At 41.0% G+C, this 25,032-nt stretch overlaps 1 protein-coding gene across 2 annotated transcripts in view; it reads right to left on the reverse strand.

The window, feature by feature from the left end:
- Window positions 1-13,099: 13,099 nt before the first annotated feature.
- LOC129708611 (bcl-2 homologous antagonist/killer-like) overlaps window positions 13,100-25,032 on the reverse strand; it is a 36,581-nt gene continuing 24,648 nt past the window's right edge. For both annotated transcript variants that reach the window (XM_055654462.1, XM_055654461.1), the window contains exons 3-6: window positions 24,461-24,593; window positions 23,026-23,169; window positions 18,661-18,841; window positions 13,100-17,205 (exon numbers count right to left, since the gene is read on the reverse strand). In XM_055654462.1, coding sequence (XP_055510437.1) covers window positions 17,101-17,205; window positions 18,661-18,841; window positions 23,026-23,169; window positions 24,461-24,593 — 563 coding nt within the window. In that variant the 3' untranslated portion in view covers window positions 13,100-17,100. The remainder of the gene's footprint in view (window positions 17,206-18,660; window positions 18,842-23,025; window positions 23,170-24,460; window positions 24,594-25,032) is intronic.

Here is a 25,032-nt window from a genome sequence, read left to right on the forward strand (position 1 = left end):
ACAATGTGGACAATACCCGAGAGCAATAAATACTAAAAAAAAAAAATAATTAACCATTTTTAAAAAATCCAAAAAGCATCCCCCGTATTATAAAATCTAATGGCTGCAGGGGTGAAGGATCTCCTGAACCGCTCCGTTCTACAGGGCAGGGAGAGGAGCCGGTTGTTGTTCCGAGTGCACTTTTGACTCTCCAGAATTACATGGAGTGGATGCCCAGAGTTGTCGAGGATGGCCTGCACCTTGCGCCTCATACGCCTCTCAAGCACAGCCATCAGAGTCCACTCTCCCCTCCAGCACTGAGCAAGCCCGTTTCACCACCTTGTCCAGCTTCCTGTTGTTTTTCGCACTGATGCTGTTGCCCCAGCAGACAACAGCGTAAAAAATGACACTTGCAACCACAGTATTGTAAAACGTGTACAGCATATCATTGCACACATCAAAGGATTTGAGCCTCCCCCCCCCCCCCCCACATCAGTCTGAAGAAGGGTCTCGACCCGAAACTTCACCTATTTCCTTCGCTCCATAGATGCTGCCTCACTTGCTGAGTTTCTCCAGGATTTTTGCATACCCATTCACACAAGATCTGTTATCCCACTTTCCTCACCCACTCCCTACAGATTAGGGGCAATTTTACAGAGACAAGTTAACCTACAAAGCCTACAAATGCGTCTTTGGGATGTGGGAGGAAACCCACACGCTTGCAGGGAGAATGTGTAAATTCAACACAGACAGTGCCCGAGGACAGGATTGAACACAGATCTCTGGCATGTGAGGCACCAAGTCCACCAGCTGTGCCACTATATTTTATTTTCCAACACACAAAAAAATTATACGTTGATAACTTTGGTTACTGATAAAAAAAAGAAACTATCCATTTTCAGTCTTAAATCTCTAAGTGATGCTATGTCCCCCTTTACAGCGACTGTATGTTTCAATTCAGTTCAAGACTATGGGGCAGTACATTGGCCATAAAGTTGCTGCCTAAAATTGCCAGAGACCCGGAATTGTTCCTGAATATGGGTGCTGCCTGTATGGAGTTTGCTCCTTTTCCCTTTGATCGCATGGGCTTTCTCCGGGTGCTCTTGTTTCCTTCCACATTCCAAAGGTGTGCAGGGACCTTTTTCAGACCCATAGAAAATAGAAAATAGGTGCAGAATAGGTGCAGAATTTATATTCATATATGAATATACATTGTTTTGTTTTTTTGTTTATAACATTGTTTACAGAGTACTATGTTTACATATTCTGTTGTGCTGCTGCAAGTAAGGATTTCATTGTTCTAACTGGGATGTGAGAGAATAAAACACTCTTGACTTGCGTTGTGGGATAGAGCTAGTGTGCAGGTGATCGGTGGTCGGCATGGACTCGGTGGGCCGAAGGGCCTGTTTCCACTCTGTATCTTTAAATTAAACTAAAAACACTAAAAACAGAGGAAATCTAAAGAATGGTCTCTACCCAAAACGTCACCCAATTTTTCTATCCAGAGTCGCTGGCTGCTCCATGGGGTTCCCCCGCACAATTAAAGCATGGAATAGTCTTCACCCTGCCATAGTTACCCAATCAGACGCAATTAAATTTAAGGTAGCTCTTATTTCCCAAGAACACTTTTTTGCTTATGTCCAAGTCAAGAGTCAAGAGAGTTTTATTGTCATGTGTCCCAGATCGGACAATGAAATTCTTGCTTGCTGCAGCACAACAGAATATGTAAACATAATACAGAACAGGAGATAAATGTTCAGTGTGTCTATATACCATAGACCATATATATATATACACAATAAATAAACAGATAAAGTGCAATAAGCTGTGATTTTTTCAGAGTTTGGAGCTTGGTGGTGGTGAGTCCACTCCTGTTTAAATTCCATTTGGAATATTTTTGGAGGACCAGGAAACCAAGAAACAAGAGTTACTCCAGCTCCAGGGAGTGATTCTGCGCTGGTTTTCAGCGGTCACGGCGAGAAGATTGAGACACTGTTTTGAATGAGTTTTTGAATGAAACTACTGTGCCATGCAGTGTTTTATCAGGATACATCACAGCATGGTGTGGGAACAGCTCCATCCAAGACCACAAGAAATGGCAGAGAATTGTGGATGCAGCCTAGACCATCACACAAATCAACCTCCCTTCCATTGACACCTCGCACTACCTGGGCAAGGCCAGCAACATAATCAAGGACGAGTCACACCCTGATCACTCCCCTCCTCCTCTCTCCCCCCCCCCCCCCCCCCCCCCCCCCCCCCCCCCCATCAGCCAAAACATATAGAAGTGTGAAAAACACACACCTCCAGATTCAGGGATAGTTTCTTCCCAACTGTTAAACACAAATTGCTGGAGTTTAATTCCTCAGCGGGACAGGCAGCATCTCTGGAGAGAAGGAATGGGTGACGTTTTGGGTCAAGACACTTCTTCAGACTGAGAGTCAGGGGAGAGGGAGTCCAGGGATATGGAAGGGTAAGGTGTGAAAACAACAGATCAAAGTAGACGATAAGGAAATATAGAATGGCTTATTGTTAGCTGAGGGGGAGGTGATAAGGTATACAATGTAAAATTAATCAGAAATACAGTGAAGCTAGACAGAGAACTAGGGTGGGGAGGGACGGTGACAGAGGGAAAGCAAGTTAGAGAAATCGATATCATATCGCTGGATTGTAAGATGCCCAAGTGAAATATGAGGTTATGTTCGTCCAATGTGCGTTGGACCTCACTCTGACAGTGGAGGAGGCCCAGGACAGAAAGGTCAGTACGGGAGGGGGAGTTAAAGTGTTTAGCAACCTGGAGATCGCATAAGCCTAGGCGGACTGAGCTGAGGTGTTCAGTGCTGAATTACTAACTACCTCTTTACTGGGACTGTCTTTGATCGGACTTTACTGGCTTTATCTTGCACAAAACATTCTTCACATTATTCCCTTTATCATGTATCTGTGCACACTATGGATGGATGGATTGTAATCATGTATTGTCTCTCTGCTGACTGGTTAGCGGGAGTTGAGATGGGGTTGGCTGAAGAATTCCATTGCCTTGAAATGAACAGAATAGTGAAAAGGAAAGGAATTCTTCAGGCAACTGCAGCTCAACTCTCGCCGGGCCAACCGCCAACCTCGGACCAATGACACCAGCAGCCCCAGGCCCACAGCCAGCATGGAGAAGCTGCTCAACTCCATCCTAACCCCGCTCCCCGACAGGCCGGGAACCACCAGCGGCCAACCCCTCCAGCGCCAACGAAAGCCGAGCACCAGCCGACACCTCAGCCATCAATTTCCAGGAAATTGGGATTCTATTTAAGGAAAGAAATGTTGAGGTGGGGAAGTTCTGGTTCACACCTTCTTCAAAAAATTCACTTGTAGTCATCAGACAAACCAGTTCTTGTCTAACCATTATTTGCTCTCTGATCCATTCACAATTAACCAAGTGTTCAGCACCGTTTCTTGTGTCAAAGGATTACGACGTAATTCAACAACATTTGGGCTTTTTTGGGCTGTTTGTGTATGTCAATTATTTTTCATGAGCACAATAGATTTGTAAGATTAATCAAGGAAAGATAAGTATTCTTCTTAAATGGTTTGTTGTGTCATGTACTGTCCGTGGGATTCTGTTAGAGTGGAGCTCTGTCTCTTTATAGTCAAAAACATTCTACGCTTTGCAAAACAGGTTTCAGGTTAATTAAATCTCATTATGTATCAGCCAAAGAACATGTCAGGTTGGAATGTGCTTCTGACATTTAGCCTCCAGGACTTTTAGATTCAGAGAATCAGAATAAATGTATTAGCCACGGATGTATATTGACGTGGTGCTTTGCTCACACATGGTAAAAACACAGTGCACATGGTAAAAACGCAATATATATCAGACAATTAAAAATAAAACATTATAATTTAAACATGTGAAGATAAAGTACCAGAGTAAAAAGAGGCTACAGACTTTTGGCTGTTGAGTAGAGCTACTACACGTGGAAAAAAAAGCTGTTTTTATGTCTGGCTGTGGCACTGCTTCGTCATTCTCTGTTTCTTTAAGATTATTTTGTATCATAATCAAAAAGTGGCACATGAGGAGCATCATGGAATGGTGCGTGGCATTTGGAATGTGCCAGAGAGGATAGAAAAGGATAAGTACTGTGTATCTTGTGAGACGTTATTCATATTATGCAAAAAGACACTCCTTGGAGTGACTTGCTTCTCATGTGTCAAGTACTTTTCATGTAGGATCATGGTAGAGCTACTGTAAAGCCACATTAGAGGAAGGATGTGGAAGCTTTGGAAAGGGTGCAGAGGAGGTTTACCAGAATGATGCTTGGTTTAAGAGGGCATTAGCAACAAGCAGACATTGGACAGACTTGGATTGTTTTGTCTGGAACGCTGGAGATTAAGGGGAGAACTGATAGAAGTATATAAAATGATGACAGGCATAAATAAGGCAGACAGAACCTTTTTTCCAGGATGGAAATATCAAATGCTAGAGGGCATCGCTTTAAGGTAAGAAGGGCGAGGTTTAAAGGAGATGTCTGGTTGGGTTGGTGGTGGTGGTAGATACAAGTGACATTTACGAGGGTTTTAGATAGGCACGTGGATATGCAGGGAACGGAGGGATATGGATTATGGTGCAGCCAGAGAAGAGTTTGTCTCGGCATCATGTTCAGCGCAGACATTTTGGGCTGAAGGACATGTTCTTGTGCTGTAATGTTCTATGTTCTTCATTCCTTAACTTTCAGGAACACAACACACTTTTATCTTTGTGCTCCCCCTACCTTAACTCACATACACCGGCAGGCATATGTTCAGCTGCCTGAGGTCTCTCATCTAGAATGGCCTCACTCTCCTCGAAGATGGTATCTTATTCCTTCCATTACGTTCACCTGAATCACCATCTCTTTGTGAAGATTGGTATCAACATTTATCTGAAGAAACTTGGTACATTTCACAAACGACCTAACAGCACCCGTGAAAAAAGCAACAGCATAAGCCTTTCAGGTCAATGGTCTTTAGGTTTTGATGAAAGATAATCCATGTGAAATGTTAACTCTGTTCAAATATAAGACAAAATGCTGGAGTAACTCAGTGGGTCACAGGTCCATGTTCTCCAGAGATGCTGCTTGACCTGTTGAATAACACAAGGACATAAATTTAGGACCAGAGTTAGGCCATTCGGCCCACCGTGTCCACTCCACCATTCAATCATGGCTGATCTATCTTACCCTCTCAACCCCATTCTCCTGTCTTCTCCCCGTAACCTTTAACGCCCTTACTAATCTGTCAATCTTACCTGTCAATCCCCACATTAAAAATATCCAATGATGGCCTCCACAGCGTCTGTGGCAATGAATTCCACAGATCATTACCCTCCAGCTAAAGACATTCCTTCTTGTCTCTTTCACTCCAGCACTTTGTATCTTTTTTTGTATACCTGCGTCTGCAGTTCCTTGGTCTCCATGATAACTGCTTCTCCCATCACTAATGCAGCCAGAGAATAATCACGAATTTCCACATTTTTGCAATGTCATCACTTTATAATGTTAGAGAGTCAGTCTGTTTGCAGATACCAAGACTTCACAAGGCAATGACATTTGGTAGTGAAAATCAAAACACTGCAGATGCTGAAAACCTGAAATAGAAATAATATGTTTGGCCTGGCAGTACCAATGCCTACTATTGCTCGAAAAATCATATTCCTTCCTACATTTCTCTGTTCTCCTCTGGTCCAGTCCCTTCCCTTACATCTGTGATACCTCTGGTACCCTCTGCCACTTTGACGGTGTCCATTTTCATAGCTGTATACACATCCATTGCACTGCAGGGGGGTACTGAGGCCCTTCTGCTTCTTCCTTAATTAGAAACCCAACCACTTCCCCTTTATCAACAGGGTCATTCGCACGGCTGAACTAATTCTCACGTTAACTAGTTTTTCAATTCCACTTACTTTTTCCAGAATGAAGATGTGGCTCTGGAAACTCACATGGACCATTGGCATAACTGCTTTTTTTGTCAGGCAGTCTTTATTTAAGTCCTAATTTGACTCCCTGCCTCGGCTTTGTTTTCCCCTGCGGATATCAACACCTGCACTGATGCTGCTTCCTGTATTCAGACAAATATTTCATGACTTTTGCTGCAATCTCCCTCTTCGTCCTTCACATGACCCGGCCTGTCCCATTTTGAATCCGTCTCAAAAGGATAGATTGTTGAGAAACATGCAGTACAAGCCCTTAGAAACCCTGACTATACTTCCTCCCACCCTGCCGCCTGCAAGGACTGCATTCCTTTCTCCTAGTTCTTCCGTTTCTTTGTATTTTCTCCAATGACAAGACTTTACATCTGGTGCTGCTGAGTTATCTTTCTTGCTTCTGAATCAAGGTTTGCCTCCTCTACCGCTGCTGACAAAGCCCTCGACTACATCTCAAATATTTCCCACGTTTCTGCTATCACCAACGCTCCTCCTGAACAAACGTATCCCTGGCCCTCACTTTCCACCAGACTTAATTCAACAGATCACCTTTCACAGCTTCCACCACCTCCAACATCATTCCACAACCACAGCAATCTCTCCCTCCCCTTTCAGTACTTCAAGGCCCTTCTAGCCTCACCAAAAACTTCCATTCTAATGGTGTTTTCTTCCTGCAGGCCACGCCTAATCTGTCCCTTTATCTCTCCACTTCTCACCAACCAAGAACACAAAGGTCCTTCCAAGTGAAGCAGTGATTCCTTAGCCCCTTTTCAAGTCCAATGTATTGCATTCGGTGTTCACAATGTGTCCTTCTGTACAATGGAGAAACCAAACATGGGTTGGGTGACCACTTTGTGTAGTATCTGTGTTCAATTCACAAGGGCAATGCTGAACCTTTGTGTTTCATCTCACTCCCACTCCAACCAATCTGTGGCCTCCTGTTGCACAAGGACCAAGACCCACTTGCAGAATTACATCTCATCCTCTGTCTGGGCACACTGCAGCCTCAACATCACATTTTACAACGTCAGGAAACCCAATTCCTCTGCACCAGAGGTGTCCATTTTGCAAGTCATCTATCTGTGATATTGGCTCAGTTCTTTCCCCCATGGGCAGTCTGACATGCTGGGCATCTACTACAGCCCTACATTCTGTACTCTCCTTTGTACTCTCACTCTCTAATTGCCCTCACCTCATAACTTTCATTCATTCCCTCTCTTCGTCTGTCTTTCCACCCAATTAACCCAATAACAGAATGAGATCTACAACTTATGCCCATGGTAACCCTGGCCCCCATCCTACCAGAGATATTTCCTTTGTCCCATGCAGCCCCTCTCTCCGACCACCACCATCCTCTCTGCATCTTATTCTCCTTTTCCCATTTCTGATGAAGGGTTCTCAACCTGAACTACTATCTGTTTCTTTCCTTAGAATGCATCTGGCCCAAGTGTTTTGGTGATATTTGTTGAGACACCTCAACACCTCTGCCCTTCAGCTTCTATTAATGACCACCCTTGTCCTAGGCACCGTCTATGACCGATGCAGGTCATTTATAACCATGCAGTCTTCTTGTAGAGAGCAATGTTCACTCATTCTTGCTATTGAGGGAGTGCAGCATAGGTTTACAAGGTTAATTCCCGGGATGGCGGGACTGTCATATGCTGAGAGAGTGGAGCAGCTGGGCTTGTACACTTGTAATGGAGTTTAGAAGGATGAGAGGAGATCTCATTGAAACATATAAGATTGTTAAGGGCTTCGACACACTAGAGGCAGGAAACATGTTCTCGATGTTGGGGGAGTCCAGAACCGGGGGCCACAGTTTAAGAATAAGGAGTAAGCCATTTACAACGGAGACGAGGAAACACTTTTTCTCACAGAGAGTGGCGAATCTGTGGAATTCTCTGCCTCAGAGGGCGGTGGAGGCAGTTTCTCTGGGTACTTTCATAATCTGACACCCGTACTAATCAAGAATCTATCTAACTCGGCTGTAAAAATATCCATTGACCTAGCCTCCACAGCCTTCTGTGACAAAGAATTCAACAGATTCACCACCCTCTTACTGAAGAAACTCCTCCTCATCTCCTTCCTAATGGAACGTCTTTTAATTCTGACCTCTAGTTCAAGACTCTCCCACTAGTGGAGACATCCTCTCCACATTCACTCTATCCAAGCCTTTCACTATTCGGTAACTTTCAATGAGGAGGCCCCTCATCCTTCTAAACTCCCTCGAGTACAGGCCCGGTGCCGTCAAACGCTCATCATATGTTAACCCACTAATTCCTGGGATCATTCTTGTAAACCTCCTCTGGACCCTCTCCAAAGCCAGCACATCTTTCCTCAGATATGGTGCCCAAAATTGCTCACAATACTCCAAATGTGGCCTGACCAACACCTTATAGAGCCTCAGCATTACATCCACATTTTTGTATTCTAGCCCTCTTAAAATAAATGCTAGCATTGCATTTGCCTTCCTTACTATCGATACAACTTGCAAATTAACGTCTGGAAATCCTGCACCAACACTCTTTGCATCTCCGATATTTGGATTCTCTTCCCATTTAGAAAATAGTCTATGCCTTTATTCCTACTACCAAAACACATGACTCCACACTTTGCCACACTATATTCCGTCTGCCATTTCTCTGCCCACTCTCGCAACCTGTCCAGGTCCTTCTGTAGAGTCCATGCTTCCTCTACACTACCCGCCCCTCCTCTTATTTTCGTGTCATCTGCAAACTTGGACACAAAGCCTTCACTCCCCTCATCCAAATCATTAATATACAACGTGAAAAGTAATGGCCCCTGCACTGACCTCTGCGGAATGTTGCTAGTCACTAGCCGCCAACCAGAAAAGGCCCCCTTTATTGCCACTCTTTGTCTTCTGTCATGCAGCCAACCTGCTATCCATGCTAGTACCTGCCATCAGGGGCGGAAATCGCATGGGGGGGGGGGGAACACAATGAGGCCTGCCATCTAGGGCACGGGTCGGCAACCTACGGCCCACGGGCTGGATCCAACCCACAACCCGAAATCATCCGGCCCGCAGGCGTATTATTTTTCAATTACTTTTCGTGACCTGGGAACTGTAGCCAGTCCCCGGGCACGCAGGGGACCTAGGCACCTCAGCCAGACCTGCCAGCCGACCTGGGAACTGCAGCTAGTCCCAGGCTGCTAGATTCTAGGAGCTAGCGACATCCAAATGGAATTGACCTCGAGGGCTCCGGGCACAGAGCCTGTGCCTCCCCCCACCCAAGGATTTCCGCCCATGCCTGCCCTTCGATACCATGGGCTCTCATCTTCCTGAGCAGCCTCCCGTGTGGAACCTTATAAAAGGCTTTCTGAAAATCTAGGTAAGCAACATCTACTGGCTCTCCTTTGTCTGTCCTATTTACTTCTTCAAAGAATTCCAGCACATTCATCAGACAAGACCTCCCCTTCAGAAAGTCATGCCGACTGGCCTATTTTATCATGAACTTGTAAGCACTCAGTGACGTCATTCTTTATAATGGATTAAAATCTTACCAACCACTGGTCAGACTAACCAGCCTAGAGTTTCCACTATTCTGCTTTGCTCCCTTAATGGTACTGCGGGGTAATATTGGCAATTTTTCAATCATCTGGAAGCAATCCTGACTTCTTGAAAGATCACTATAAATGCCTCCACAATCTCTAAAGCCACCTCTTTCAGCACCTTGGGGTGCACTCAATCCAATCCAGGCGACTTATTCACCTTCAGCCCTTTCAGCTTCCCAAGCACCTTCTCCCGAGTGGCTGATTGTGGCTGTCGGCCACAAATAGGGCATTGTAAGGGTTTGGGATTGGGGAGGGTGGGGGTGCAGAACAAAACCGTTCAGAAAGCTGGAGGAAAGAACTGCAAATGTTGGTTTACCTCACATATACACACAAAATGCTGGGGCAACTCAACAGGACAGGCAGCATCTTTGGAGAGAAGGAATGGCAGCATCTTTGGAGAGGACTCTTCAGGTCGAGACCCTTCTTCAAAACTGAGAGCCAGGGGAGAGGGAAGGAGAGAGAGAGAGAAAAGAGAAAAGAGAGAGAGAGAGAGAGAGCGAGAGAGAACAAAGAAAAGATATGCAAAAAAGTAACGATGATCAAGGAAGCAGTTCATTGTTAGCTGTGGGCTAGGTAAGACCAAGTTATACTCACCAGGACTCCAGTGAAACTCACCAGAACGCCAGTGAAACTAGTAAAACGACAAGGGAGAGGGAAGGACAGAGAGAGGGCATGCAAGGGTTATTTGAAGTTATAGAAATCAAAGATCCTATAGCAAGCAAGATAGATCACGCAACAAAAAAGAAGTGGTACGGTGATGGGCAGATTCATGGGTAAGTTTTGGCCCCATTTCCGTAACCGGCTTCCGTCTCCGCACCAAAGATCCCGTAGTGGAGCAACGATAACTAGTGCGGAGACGGAAGTCGGTTACGGAAACATCCTCGAAGTTCTATGGTAAAAATCTTCTCCTCATTTTCAGAATTATAATTTATTAACACTGTCCCCCCGCAATGTTGATTACACTGCGAGTCGGGTCGGGTTACTGAAATGGATGAAAAAAAGGCCCACGTTCTGCTCCGTTGCGTACTACACGTCAGCCCATTGCATTCAGAAGGAGTGGTCTATCCTGCTCCGCTATAGGTTCTTTGATAGAAATCAATATTCATGCCACTGAGTTGTAAGTTGCCCAGGTGAAATACAAGGTGCTATTCCTCTAATTTGTGTTTGGCCTCACTGACACTTCAGAATATTGTCAGGAATCCCACAGGGTTTCCAGACTTGCAATATTAATGAACGTAATGCTATTCCATTAAATCCATCAATTTGATTTAAATACCTTAAGATTTAAATTAATTCAAATATTTTTATGATGTCTGCTCATTAGGAATAAATTCTGAACTTTTAGAATCATTCAAGGATATCTCCTTGCCCTCCATTTTACAATTGGAAGCAGCCATTTGGAAAGATTGATTGCATACAAGTGAAAAATCAGCTCCCTCTTTTCCCCTCCTGACATTGCTGTTGTTTTTCCAACTCCTAGCATTGGAAAAGCTAAAATCTCCATCAAAATATTGGTAAAACCAGTTTGACTGCAGCACAATTGTGTTTTTATGCCTAAAACTCAAATGCCTTCAGTTCAATTTCAGGCTCAACCAGACTGTTCACAATCTTGATGCCCAATCTGCTCTCATATTTTAACCCTCTCAGCAAATCTACATTGCAAGTCGCCTTTACAGAGCCTCAACACGTGTTATCGAAAACCTCAGCCGTGCTTTTATTATCTCCAAATTCAACTTTGCCAATGCTCTTACTATTTTCCGACCTCTGGTTTGTACTTGTATTCCTCCAGGGACCCCAGCAGACTTCCCAGCTAAGACAGGCCTCTTAACCATATCTACTGCATTTGGTGTACCCGCTGTGGCCTCCTTTACATTGGCGAGACCAAGAATAGACTTGCTAACTGTTTTGCTGAACACTCGTGTTCGGTCAGCCAAGGCCTGCTGGATCTCCCAGTTGCTAACCACTTTCATTCCCATACTGACCTTTCCGTCCTGGGCCTCCACCATTGCTGGAGTGAAGCCACACACAAACTGGAGAAACAGCACCTCATATTCTGCTTGGGCAGCTTACAACCTAACGGTATGAACACTGAATTCTTCAATTTTAGCTAACTAACTAAGCTATAAACTATGCTATAAACCCTTCCTTCCATCCCACTCCTTTCTCTGTGCTCCACCTGGACTTCAGAGATGCCACCAGTACGGTCTTTTTAAAAACTAAACCAGCACCTGCAGTTCCTTGTATCTGCGGCTCTATTTCAATTATAACACTAATTTCATATCTTGCCATTGTTACTTTATTAACATAGTTCTTGGAAGTGGAGGTGAGTATTTTCATTTAACTGTAGCCTCTCACCCGTTGCAGGTTTATACGAGTACATAGTGCAACAATTACATAGAGCTACAATTACATTTAATGGCTATCATTCTGTATTGATACCTACAATATTCTGTAGTGCTGCAACAAGCAATAATTTCATTGTCCTATCTGGGAGACATGACAATAAACTCTTGACTTAACATTTAACATTGCTAGAAACAAACTTGGAAAGAGTGGGTCAGATGCAAAGATAAAGGTACACAAAAGAATACTACATTTGTATGGCCTTCAGTACTTTGAGGTGTGAAACCAAGGCAATTATACAGCTGCATTTTTGGAAAATGTAACTCAACACACCCAGAATTGCACAACGATTATTTACAACACTTTCTAGACATTTCCAGAAAATGCAGAAAGGGTGTTGGGTTTCAAAACTTATAGCGAGTGTGATAGTTCCTGGATCCCTGATTTTTTTTAAATTATACCCAGGGCAAATTTTCTGTTCTCACTATCAACACGGCCAATTTGTAGAAATGAAAACAAATATTTCATTGGGTTACCTTTAAATCACATTGCCATATATCAGGTACACTTTGTGGCTCAAAAGAAAAATCAAAAGCCTTCGCAGTGTCCCACAGTCCCCTCTTCAATTTGAAGTTTCCAAGTGTTGTTCAAGATAAATTCCTGTGCAATGTATGCATTATCACAGAACGAAAGACTACATGCAGGTGAATAAACAATGATTCCTAACAGCTTTTATACATTAAAAGTTAGCAAGCACAGGTGGTAATTCAGTGAAGCGGTCTTTACTGCAAGGAGGATTAAATATAAATGAGCTTACAGCGACTGTACAAGAAGTTGGCAAGGTTACATGTGAAGTACCAAGCACTGTTTTGGTCTTATTTGTAAAGGATATCCTTTGCACTGGGAGGTAGGCCAGAGGAAGTTCAAGTGGATGACTTCTGAACTGAAAGGGCCAATGGGAATTTCGTCATTAAAAAGCCATGACTTTTTTGTGGAAGCTGAATCATTAAAATATATGTAATGCTGAATCACAGTTTCTTTGATGCCTGGAGAGAATCAGGGGCTATGTGAACGGGCCAGACAGTGAAGCTGAAATCAAGGTCAGATCAGCCGTGATCATCTACAGTGGTGAAGCAGACACAGGGGCTGGTCGGCCTTGCTCCATTGGTGTTTTTTTGTGAAACACCCAAAGTCAGAAAACAAAGACAATCCACTTAATATATCTAAGAGCCAACAAAATTAAGCATCATCTTCAAAAATGAATTATTAGAGGTTTTATTTAAGAGTTGGGAAACAACAGGATATTTTGCAAAGGCATGGCTTTATTTCACTGTACAAACACACAACTGTCACTTCCATCTCTTTCCTGTAACAGTAAACAGAGCAGCACAGCTGATATAAAAGTTTTATTTTAACTCCATATGATTGAACTTCTAATTAGGTATACAGCGTCACATGCATTATTTAAATTTATACGTTTTAACAAGTTTCAAGTTGTTAATTACCCAGAGGTTTGAAGTACCAAATATGAGAATGACAAACATTGTTCACAAGAACATATGTAAAATATAAAAACTGAACAATACTTCCACTGCTATCCAATATTTAAACAGTCACTGCCACATAATGTTGAAACACAAACAATATGTTGTTATGTGGTACACCATGATTGTAGCTGCACAATAAGTTAATCAGATATATTTACCAAATTGACCAACTCAGCATTCCTGCAGAACACAAGGCTCGTAATTGCCACAGTGGCTGATGATTTGCATACCAACATCACAATTAGCGCCACAATTAAGGGTCAACTGGCAAATGTGTAAAGTTGTTCCTCTCTGATAATCATTGGGAAGAAATTGACTACTATTACAGTGTTACACGCAAATATATTAAGAGCCAAGAAGCCACAAGTGGTGATTTCTATCTTAGTGCTGCCTATTTAGGTTTGCACTTAATTGCCAGAGTAGTCTACAAGTACAATTTATGCTGCATAAGCATAATTTTGGAAACAAAATTGTGAGTTTTGAAAACAAACCCGATTTGAAACTTGCACTACACTATTGAAACATGCAAAAATAATTGAAAAAGTACCTGCTTAAAACTGTTGCATGTTCTTATTTTTTTGTTTGTAGAAGCAAAGTCCATATGCCAAGGAACAGAAGCTGATTCCAGTGCATACTTGATGCTCTTGAAATGTGTTTACAGGAGAAAACTCATCTCTAAAAGGAATATTTACAGTCAAATGAAAGGTCTCCCGAAAAAAATGTTGAAAGGAAAATCAAAAAGAAACAAAGAAGAGTGGAATGAAAAAAGGTGGAAGCTCTTAGAAAAATCAGTGTTCTTGCTTTTGTCAAATTACAACCAGGGTTCTTATTCCGATCTGCTAAAACTGATTTAATAATTTTTGTTAAAAGCTCCCTGAAAAACTGATAATTTAACACCAAATCAAATTCTACAGCCAATTTCCATTTTGTTTTTTAATTGGATGACCTCTGTCTGTCTGTCTACTAAATGGTCACAAATGGTTACAAATTGACAATTGGGATTTGCATTTTATGATGGTGGAATATGGCTGTGTTGAAATTAGCCTTTGTCAAACAAGACAAATGATTCAAATCTAGAATAAGAAGATAATTGGAGTAACCCATTTAAAAAAAGTGTTTAGTCCTGTCAACTTCATATTTTATATAAATGTTAGATGTTCCCACCATAAACTGTTATGGCTCACCACATATGAACTTTGATCTGATAGTGTTCTGATCATTTTAAACACTTTCTTTGTCAGTGGTACGAATTTCCTATTTCCATTTAATGCAATGCAAGAACAGCAGGAAAGAGAATAAGAGTACATACTGTACAAAATCCTCTATAAATAGAGTTTGGTCTCAGAGATGTTTGGTGGCCTACCACCATTCCCAAACGCAAATTTATTAGTTTTGTAGACTACCGTTTGTTTCATTGGAGCAGTCACTTGTAGCTAAACACCTTGTAGGCAGTGTGATTCCTCTGGCAGAAGACCAAGAATTCACACATGCACCTACAAAGTACATACAATGCTTCGCCATCAACATGCTGCTCCATCTTATGCACGAGAAATCAAATATGTATCCATCATCCAATTTAAAACTTTAGCCCTAGCGCACGTTCCTTTCATTAATCTCACACGGCATGCCTATTTTATAGTTTCAGTTCTTCACATTAGGAAAGATGGTCAAGGACTCGCTCCCCGAGATTCCATTAAACCACAACCATGGGCATTTAATGGTGCTTTCACCAAAGATTTCAAGTTTGAAAGCTTGACAATTATAAAGTTGGAGAATCATGTTCATTGGAGCTCAAATACATTTCATATTTTACATTAAGAAGTATTTATCAATTTAAGAATATGGACATGCATTATGCCCAAAGGCCAATTGAGTATATGAGAAAACAGAAGACCCTTTGGGCAGTACAGTTTCACAGATGATGCTGGCTAATGTGTGCCAAATGTGAAATATGAAATCTACTTTCAACAACAGTGAGACTAGTAAAAACTGCACATCTGATTGTTCATGATCAAAACAGCTTTAAAATGATTCCTTAGGCAAGAACTGTGCTGAGAACTTACAGTGACTGCCCCAAGATCCAACTCCCAGACCACTCAAGGCACAATTGAAGGCATTGCATAAAATGTCACATGCTTAAATATTTCCTCTGACAGATCACAGTGAAGTAAATTATCTGCCTCCCATCATAAGACCATGGGCAGTGCGAAGCCTCACAAATCAGTTAACTTGGATCACAGCAGCCACGTATCCTTTCCATAACAGTCCACAGTATTGGGAGCACCAAAATTAAAGATAAGGATCCAATGGTCCTGTACATCCTAAAGTGCTACTCATCTTTGCTAGCTCACAAACGCAGAAAGGCTGCAAGGCATTTAGTTTTCATAGTTTAATTCTTGGAGGAAAACAGGTCATTATAAATTGTCAGTCAAGGGGTCTTTTCGAATGATTAAACAATAGTGCCTCGGAAATTATAAATGCCTTCTTGGGTGCTCATTCCAAGAAACAAGCTATTCTGCAGACAATTTAAATCTCTGCCAACTTCTAAGGTTTAATAAGCAAATTGTTAATAAGCAAAGAGTTACAAAATTACATCAATATTGAGTACATGCACAAATTTTAATCTCCATAATATTACAAAGTTTCCCAAAGCCTTTTCTCTTTACACTAATATACCCTGACATTAAAGTTTCAGAAGGCCAGGAGTTAATGAAGCTATAGAAAGGAGGTTAGTTATTAAATATAGACAGCCCAAATGCCTGCTCCCTTTATATTGCTACATTGGTCTTCAAACTCTCAAACATAAATAAGAATTCAAACAGTTATTCTTAAATAATCCTTTCTTAAATTAATCAGCATTTACATTTAAAAAACTTTAGGATACTTCAAGACACCTGTTGGGCCTAGCAGCACAATTCATCAGTATCCAAATTCAGATGCTATACTCCCAAAATACCACAGTTCTAAACTAGATTATACACAGTTCACAAATTAGTAACAAAAAGAAACAAGACTCAAGCCTCAGCCATCTTTGACCACAATTCCCACGATGAGCACAAATTCAGTTTCGCCCCAACAATTTGCTAGCCTTTTGTTTTGTTTTTTTAAAGCACTTTAATTTGTTGTAGATGCAACATCGCTTCCACCTCCGGTTGCAACTGCTTATACTGCCAATAACACAACTTTTGAGATCACCATGCAAAGGTTCATCAAAATTGAAAGGAGGCATCCAAGGTTTAAAGTAAAGAACAATTTGTTTTGCTGACAATAAAACTCCTATGTACAAAAGTTACCCTGTCGTTTTTGTTAAACATATTAAAGCTCCAAGGCTCAACATCTCAGCATACAAATGCTGTTCCTGCAGGAACAAGATTCACAAGTGGATGGACACTGGTTGATGTCAGTTTTGCCAATGCAACATGATAGTTCTGTGCATACAACACAGAGAATTGGAACTGATCTCATGTTTTAGAAGTGAGGTGCAAAAATAAGCCAAGAATGGACCAGCTGAAAATTAATATAACTGTTTAAAAAAAACATGATTGTTGGAATTGGCCATCCAATAAATGACAGCTGGGAATTTCTCGATAAACATCACCATTCATTATAAATAGCACGTCTCATAATTTTGTCGATGCGAATTGTTTCTAAAAAGATTTTTTTACAGTCCAAGACTGGAGGCCTGCTCCAGCAGTGATCCATGTATTAAGATTTGTAAAACTTGTGGACAACGAACACACCAAGTAGAACCACAGACAGAATCCCAAGCATCCATTTGACATAAATATTATCCAACTCTAAAGCTGCCACCTGTTGAGAAAAGAAAGAATGAATCAAATACTCTATATTAAAATTTTATTTAGAGGAATGAGCTCTGAAGGTAAAAAATGATTCCTATCCTAGATAGAAAAATAGAATTAAGTACAGTTTCTTAATACTGTGGTGTACAACCCACAGGTGTACAGTGTACAACCCACACTACAGTATTAATAAAGATAAACTCCACATTGTATACAAGTCACATGCAATAACTTGCAATAACAGTAATGTTAATATTTAGTTAAAAAGCTCAATAAACCTCAACAAAATCAATTGTACAGACTAGAATACAAAGAAACAAAAGAAATTCAAGTATTAAAAAAATAAAGAGGCTTCATTTGGGTCAGCTATAAAAAAAATCCATACTCGGCACATTTTTGATTTTTACCACTTTATTCAGGCAGAGGAAACTTTATTCTGGCAGAGAAAATAGTCCTTCCTCAGTTATGAGGGATAACCAAAAGTGTATTAACAAAATCATTAAAATATTTAATAATTTTCCAGCTAAATCTAGAGATATGTAATTAATTTCTTTACTTTTGTAGAATTCATCTGTAGTATTCCTTTAAGAGGAAAAACACGTGTTGAACATAAAATGCAATCAAAATCAGCACTGATAGTCATTGAGAATTATTTTGGATAATCAAGATCAAGATCAAGATTCAATTTAATACATATTCATTTTCTGTGACAATGGGAGATAATACATTTTCTCCAAATAATTTATAGAATGGATTTAAAATAATTATCTGCACTTGAGCTCAAATGACAAACATGGCTGAAGTACAAGATGTACCAATCTTTAGGTAAATATATAGATACCTAAAAACAATATAATTGTTCAATACTCAACTAGATTTATTTAGTAGATGTAGGAAGGAACTACAGATGTTGGTTTACACTAAAGATAGACACAAAATGCTGGAGAAACTCAGCGGGACAGAAAGTATCTCTGGAGAAAAGGAATAGGTGACATTTTGCGTCGAGACTGAAGAATTGTCTTGTTCCTGTTCCTTTTCTCCAGAAATGCTGCCTGACCCGCTGAGTTGTTTCAGTATTTTGTGTCTATTATTTAGCAAGTAGTTGCAATATATAGATGAATATCCTAAGATTACCCCGTTTTGTACTAGTTTGCTTGATGCCAGCTAAAAGACGCTCTGATCAGGTTTTCTCATTATCGGATTAAAACACAGGAATGGAGGGAAAGGGAAGCAATTGCAAATAGCCCAGGTATCAGATAAAACCAGAGAAAGCAGTTATCACGAGTCTGCTGATGTTGAGTCAAGGTTTACAAAGAATGATGTGGAAAAGTTTGGGAATATTATTGCAATGCTAAAAATATGCTTCAAAAGGGGGAAAATCGGTGGCACAAAATATTGCTCACAAAAGTCGAACACTTCCTCAACTGGCAAGAAATGAATAGTTGTAAACAAGTATTGCACTTACCCAACCTCCTTGCATTGCAATCCATTGTGCAATTCTATTTTTCAGAAGAAACTGTGCTATGAATTTTGCAATTTGACTGAGAAATCCCTTCATACCATTCTGGAAGACATGAATGGCCATTCGATAGCCAAAGCCCAACAACGCTATCACACGGCCCCAATTTATACCACTTTCAAAAAGCCTGCAAGTAAAACATAATGACAGCATTATATTCAAATTTTGAGTTACATAATATTGTATACAGAGCTTCTAATACAGTAAGCAAATTCACACTGCCTATGTTGAACCACGAGTGCTACATACTGTTTATATAATAACCAAGGCTGACGATTCTAAATTAGTAAACAATGTCACAGAATACTGAGATAGACACAAAATGCTGGAGAAACTCATCAGCGGGTCAGACAGCATCGCTTGGGAGAATGGATAGGAGGTGATTGTCTCAAGGTCAGTTTATTGTCACATGTACCAATTAAGGTACAGTGAAATTTGAATTACCACACAGCCATACTAAGTGAAAAGCAACAAGACACACACAAACAAAATAAAAGTTAACATAAAAAATCCTGGTCAGAAAAAAAAATATTATCTCCGTCAAGGTTAGACATTGAAAAAAGTTTCCTCCATTACATTAGAATGCAAGAAGGTACTTTACAGACATTTTTCCAAGACAGCTTTCTATCTTACAATTTCCCGTAAAATTAAAAAGCAGTTCTCCAGCGCAATCTAAATTGCATGGTGACCAATTCTACCTGCGTAATACAAAATAGTATTCCCCGACTCAATCATGTTATATCCAATGCTTTATAACAGAACTACCTGTTTGGGGAGAAACCAGGAGCATGGGATTAAGAAGAAAAACATAGATTAACCATGATCACATGGCAGAGTAGACTCAAGGGGCCGAATGGCCTAATCCACTCCTATGTTTTATGATCTTATGAGCTAGTTTCTTTTAATTCAATTAATATGACAACAGAATTCCCACAGCAACTGCATCCGTTATTACCTTGGGTTGAATTACATTTTAAGATAAAGCTGGTGTTTCTCAATTACTTTCTCAGGATTATTACATTTTCTTGTGGAACTTGGTAACCAAATATCCTCAACCAACTCTCAGCTCCGTTTATTCTCATTGGGTGATTCGGTGACAGGTCTTGCAGAGCAAGAGCAAAGCAATCATATATTCAAGAACTTTAAATAGTCTCATTAATTCTATATCTAAATTACTTTGAAAACAACGTGTTCACCTCAGCAGTTGCACCCTCACTTTAGAGTATTCCCTTTGTGCTATCCAGCTATCCCTCAACATGCTGAAAAAAATTACTTTCCCAGTCATGATAAAGGGTCTTCAACCAGAGGAGTTAACTCAGTTTCGCTTTACGTAGATGATGGGCATTTCCAGCATTGTGTTTTTTTCTCCAGATTTTGGACATTTGCTTTTAATTTTTTTTCCCACCCCCAATAACTCTCAAATAGAAACATAGAAATTAGGTGCTGGAGTAGGCCATTCGGCCCTTCGAGCCTGCACATTCAATATGATCATGGCTGATCATCCAACTCAGTATCCCGTACCTGCCTTCTCTCCATACCCTCTGATCCCCTAAACCACAAGGGCCACATCTAACTCCCTCTTAAATATAGCCAATGAACTGGCCTCGACTACCCTCTGTGGCAGAGAGTTCCAGAGATTCACCGCTCTCTGTGTGAAAAAAGTTCTCCTCATCTCGGTTTTAAAGGATTTCCCCCTTATCCTTAAGCTGTGACCCCTTGTCCTGAACTGGGTCAGTCAAGAAGTGAGTTTGCTGTGTGCACTGATGGCTCACTCACCATCCCAAACTTTATGCTAAGAGATGCATTGATAGATAGTATTATAAACTGCTTTCAAAATTTCACGTTGATAGTAGATTGCTACAAAGATTATACAACAAAACGTTGTAAGAGTACAAGTAAAATGAGAATGTATTTACTTGCCCTTGCTGTTGTAAAGCAGTAATAATCAAGTAATAGTAAAGAGTCTATAGTCCATCATCCAGAGGAAAGCAGAAATAAAGGACAGGAATAACAATTAGATATGAACAATCAGCATCACAATGTACATTTCAAAATTTAATAGTGTAACTAAGGTTGAAACTTAATGAGAAATTCAGACAAATTTGTAACAAGTAAGATTGTAATACATAACAGCAGTGACCATTATATCACTAATTCCTGAAGAGGTTCTCTTGACGAACTGAGTGTTTAAATATCTGGCCCCAACCCCAATCAAATTTTCGAAAAGACGTAGGCCTGTGTACGTTTTATGCAAAATACTTAGGTTGCACTGCAAAGATTCAAGTAATAACCATATTTTAGAATATTAAACATTAAAAAGGAGCATAGAATCAACATTGCAGAAGATGGAGAAATACAAGCTGCAGCAAAGTTACAGTGCCCTTCATAATGTTTGGGGCAAAGACCCATCATTTATTTATTCGCCTCTGTACTCCACAATTTGAGATTTGTAATAGGAAATAAAAGTCACATGTGCTTATAGTGCACATTGTCAGATTTTAATAAAGGGTATTTTTTATACATTTTGGTTTAACCATGTAGAAATTACAGCTGTGTTTATACATAGTCCCCCCATTTCAGGGCACTATAATGTTTGGGACACGTGGCTTCACAGATGTTTGTAATTGTTCAGGTGTGTTTAAATGCCTCCTTAATGCAGCTATAAGAGAGCTCTCAGCACCTAGTCTTTCCTCCAGTCTTTCCACCACCGTTGGAAATGAATGTTAAAGAAGCCATAATGAGTGAGAAACAAGAATAAAACTGTTAGAGACATCAGCCAAACCTTAGGCTGTTATTCATTGATTACAGCTCGGCATTTAATATAATCATTCCCTCCAAGCTGGTTACCAAACTCGCAGAACTGGATCTATGCGCATCCCTCTGCAATTGGCTATTAAACTTGGCTCGGACAAAACTCTGAACATTAATAGCCCATTATCTGTTATTTCCACTTTATCAGTTTATTTATTCATGTGTGTATTTACGTATCTAATATGTGTGTATTTACGTATGGACATAGAAAATAGGTGCAGGAGTAGGCCATTCGGCCCTTCGAGCCTGCACCGCCATTCAATATGATCATGGCTGATCATCCAACTCAGTATCCTGTACCTGCCTTCTCTCCATACCCCCTGATCCCTTTAGTCACAAGGGCCACATCTAACTCCCTCTTAAATATAGCCAATGAACTGTGGCCTCAACTACCTTCTGTGGCAGAGAATTCCACAGATTCACCACTCTCTGTGTGAGAAATGTTTTCCTCATCTCAGTCCTAAAAGATTTAACCCTTATCCTTAAACTGTGAGCCCTTGGTCTGGACTTCCCCAACATTGGGAACAATCTTCCTGCATCTAGCCTGTCCAACCCCTTAAGAATTTTGTAAGTTTCTATAAGATCCCCCCTCAATCTTCTAAATTCTAGCGAGTACAAGCCGAGTCTATCCAGTCTTTCTCCATATGAAAGTTCTGACATCCCAGGAATCAGTCTGGTGAACCTTCTCTCTACTCGCTCTATGGCAAGAATGTCTTTCCTCAGATTAGGAGACCAAAACTGTAGGCAATACTCCAGGTGTGGTCTCACCAAGGCCCTGTACACACTGATCTGTTTTGTAGTCAATGCCTACTATGTTCTGGTGTGTTGAAGCAAAGCAAGAATTTCATTGTCCTGTCAGGGACACATAACAATAAACTCTCTTGACTCTTGACTCTACCAAAATCAACTGTTTGGAACATCATTAAGAAGAAAGAGAGTACTGTTGAGGTTACTAATCGCAAAGGCAGGCCAAGGAAAACCTCCACAGCTGATGACAGAAGAATTATCTCTATAAAAAAGAAAAATCCCCAAACACTTGTCTGACAGATCAGAAACATTCTTCAGGGGTCAGGTGTGGATTTGTCAATGATCACTGTCCGCAGAAGACTTCATGCAGAAATACAGTGGCTACACTGCAAGATGCAAACCACTGGCTAGCAGCAAAAATAAGATGGTCAGGTTACAGTTTGTCAAGAAGTGTTTAAAAGAGCAACCACAGTTCTGGAAAAAGGTCTTGTGAACAGATGAGACGAAGATTAATTTATATCAGAGTGATGGCAAGAGCAAAGTATGGAGGAGAATAGGAACTGCCCAAGATCCAAAGCATACCACCTCATCTGTGAAACACGGTGGGGGGTTATGGCCTGGGCATGTATGGCTGCTGAAGGAACTGGCTCACTTATCTTCATTGATGATACAACTGCTGATGATAGTAGGATAATGAATTCAGAAGTGTATATACACCGTGAAAATTAATTTGTATCCTTGATTCAGACTTACCCATTAGCTATTTTGCAGAAGTAATCATAGGCATTTTGTGCATTGAGTGGCAACCCTGACAACAAATTCTGGAATTCCATGTCATATCTTCGGTTGATGTCGTCTCCAATAACAGCAAGTTGCCTTCCTACGAGAGTTGGAGTACTGATGGAGAAGGGATAAAACAAGAATATTGAAACTCAAATTATGAAGCTGAAAGTCTGAAATAAGCAAATTGCTGGAAAACATGCAGATCAGATAGCATGTGCAGATAAAGAAATAAAGTTAATGTTTCAGGTCAACTGCTTCAGAACTAGATATGAAGTCAAACACCAAGTTGTGGTTGATAGGACTCTTATCTATATCCATTCAGTGACCCACACATCTGCACCTGGCTACCTACCAATCCCCCTCTCAACAGCCAGGAAGGGGTTCCACCACAACCTCCATCCTTACCTTCCACCTCAGAGGCTTACACATTTAAAGCATCATATTCTAATTTTCACTTCCAGATGCATCTTCTCCCCTTACCATTCCAAAGGATCTTTCCCTCTATGACTTCACCGGTGACTTTACCAACTCCAATAATACCCATTGGCCTGTCGCAGGGAGGTCAGAGCCGATGATGGACTGGGCAGCGTTTACAACTTTTCGCAGTCTTTCCCGATCCTGGGCGCTCAAGTTGCCAAACCAAACCAAGCCATGATGCAACCGGTCAGCATGCTCTCTACTGTACACCTGTAGAAGTTCGAGAGAGTCCTGCTTGACATCCCGACTCTCTGTAATCTTCTCGGGTAGTAGAGGTGCTGATGTGCTTTCTGGATGTGCAGTTCCTTGTTTCCACATAAAAGATCCCCCCTCCCCCCAATCTAGTGGGCTAATCTGGTAGAGAGCTGGCTCAAACACGACCACTCTTTCAATGCTGTAATGATTTGATGCTAGAGAAAATTAAAGATATCATGAATGATCCGCTAAAAAAACCCCACAAAATACTGGAGTAACTCAGCGGGTCAGGCAGCATCTTTGGAGAACATGGATACGTGACGTTATGGGTTGGGTCCCTCCTTCAGATTGATTATGTGTGTGTGGGGGGGGGGGGGGGGGGGGGGGGGGGGGGGGGAGAGCTAGGAAGGTGGGGAAAGAAAGCTGGGAGAGGGAAGTGGCAGGACAAAACATGGCAGGTAATAGGTGAACACAGGTGTGGGGAGAAGGTTTGATAGGCAGATGGCCAGAACAAAGGCCAGAGATTAAAACAGAAGTTGCGATACAAAAGGATCCTCAGAATCTGAAACCAGAGGAAAGAAAGCTGAGATACTCTGCATTTTGTGTACTTTTTTGTAAAACAGCACCTGCAGTTCCTGGTTCCACATAACAGACCCCCCTCCCCCCAATCTTTACCCAAGTAAATCTCTTAAATTGTATAGTATAAGGTAAGTAATACTATATCAATATTTACCCGCTAGATGGCTGATGCATCTGAGTTATTTCTGGATTATCTGAAAGTTGCTCTCCTTCATTCCTCTCTGACTGGTACCGGAAGAACACGTAACTCCTGAAGACATCTTCAGTCTCCTGTACAACATCCATTGCTGTAAAGGACAAATGGTACAATGTTGAACTGTAACAGATGCTAGGCTTGGAAATATATTTTTCAATTATGAGCTGAACATCCCAATATACAGTATATCTTTGACAAACATTATATTGCTTCAGAGCATTTAAAGCAAAATTGCACAGTGACGATTACAGATTCCTCCATATAATCTTTTCCATGAAGGTGATAATTTCTGGGCAATGGCATCACTTCAGAGCCAGCATGTAAGAATGAAGACACACTGCTGGCATGCTATTCAAACAATATTAACTTTCAGATAAAATCCCAAATTTAGCCCATGCCTCCACCCAATTTGAATATAAATAATTCCAAAGATCTGTTTCAAAGAACCAGGGACTATTTCTGATATTTTAGTCATTATTTATTCATTAATAAATATCCCATAAAGAGATCATTTGGCCTTTATCACATTA

Source organism: Leucoraja erinacea, chromosome 24 (genome assembly GCF_028641065.1).
Source record: "Leucoraja erinacea ecotype New England chromosome 24, Leri_hhj_1, whole genome shotgun sequence".
NCBI lineage: Eukaryota > Metazoa > Chordata > Chondrichthyes > Rajiformes > Rajidae > Leucoraja > Leucoraja erinaceus.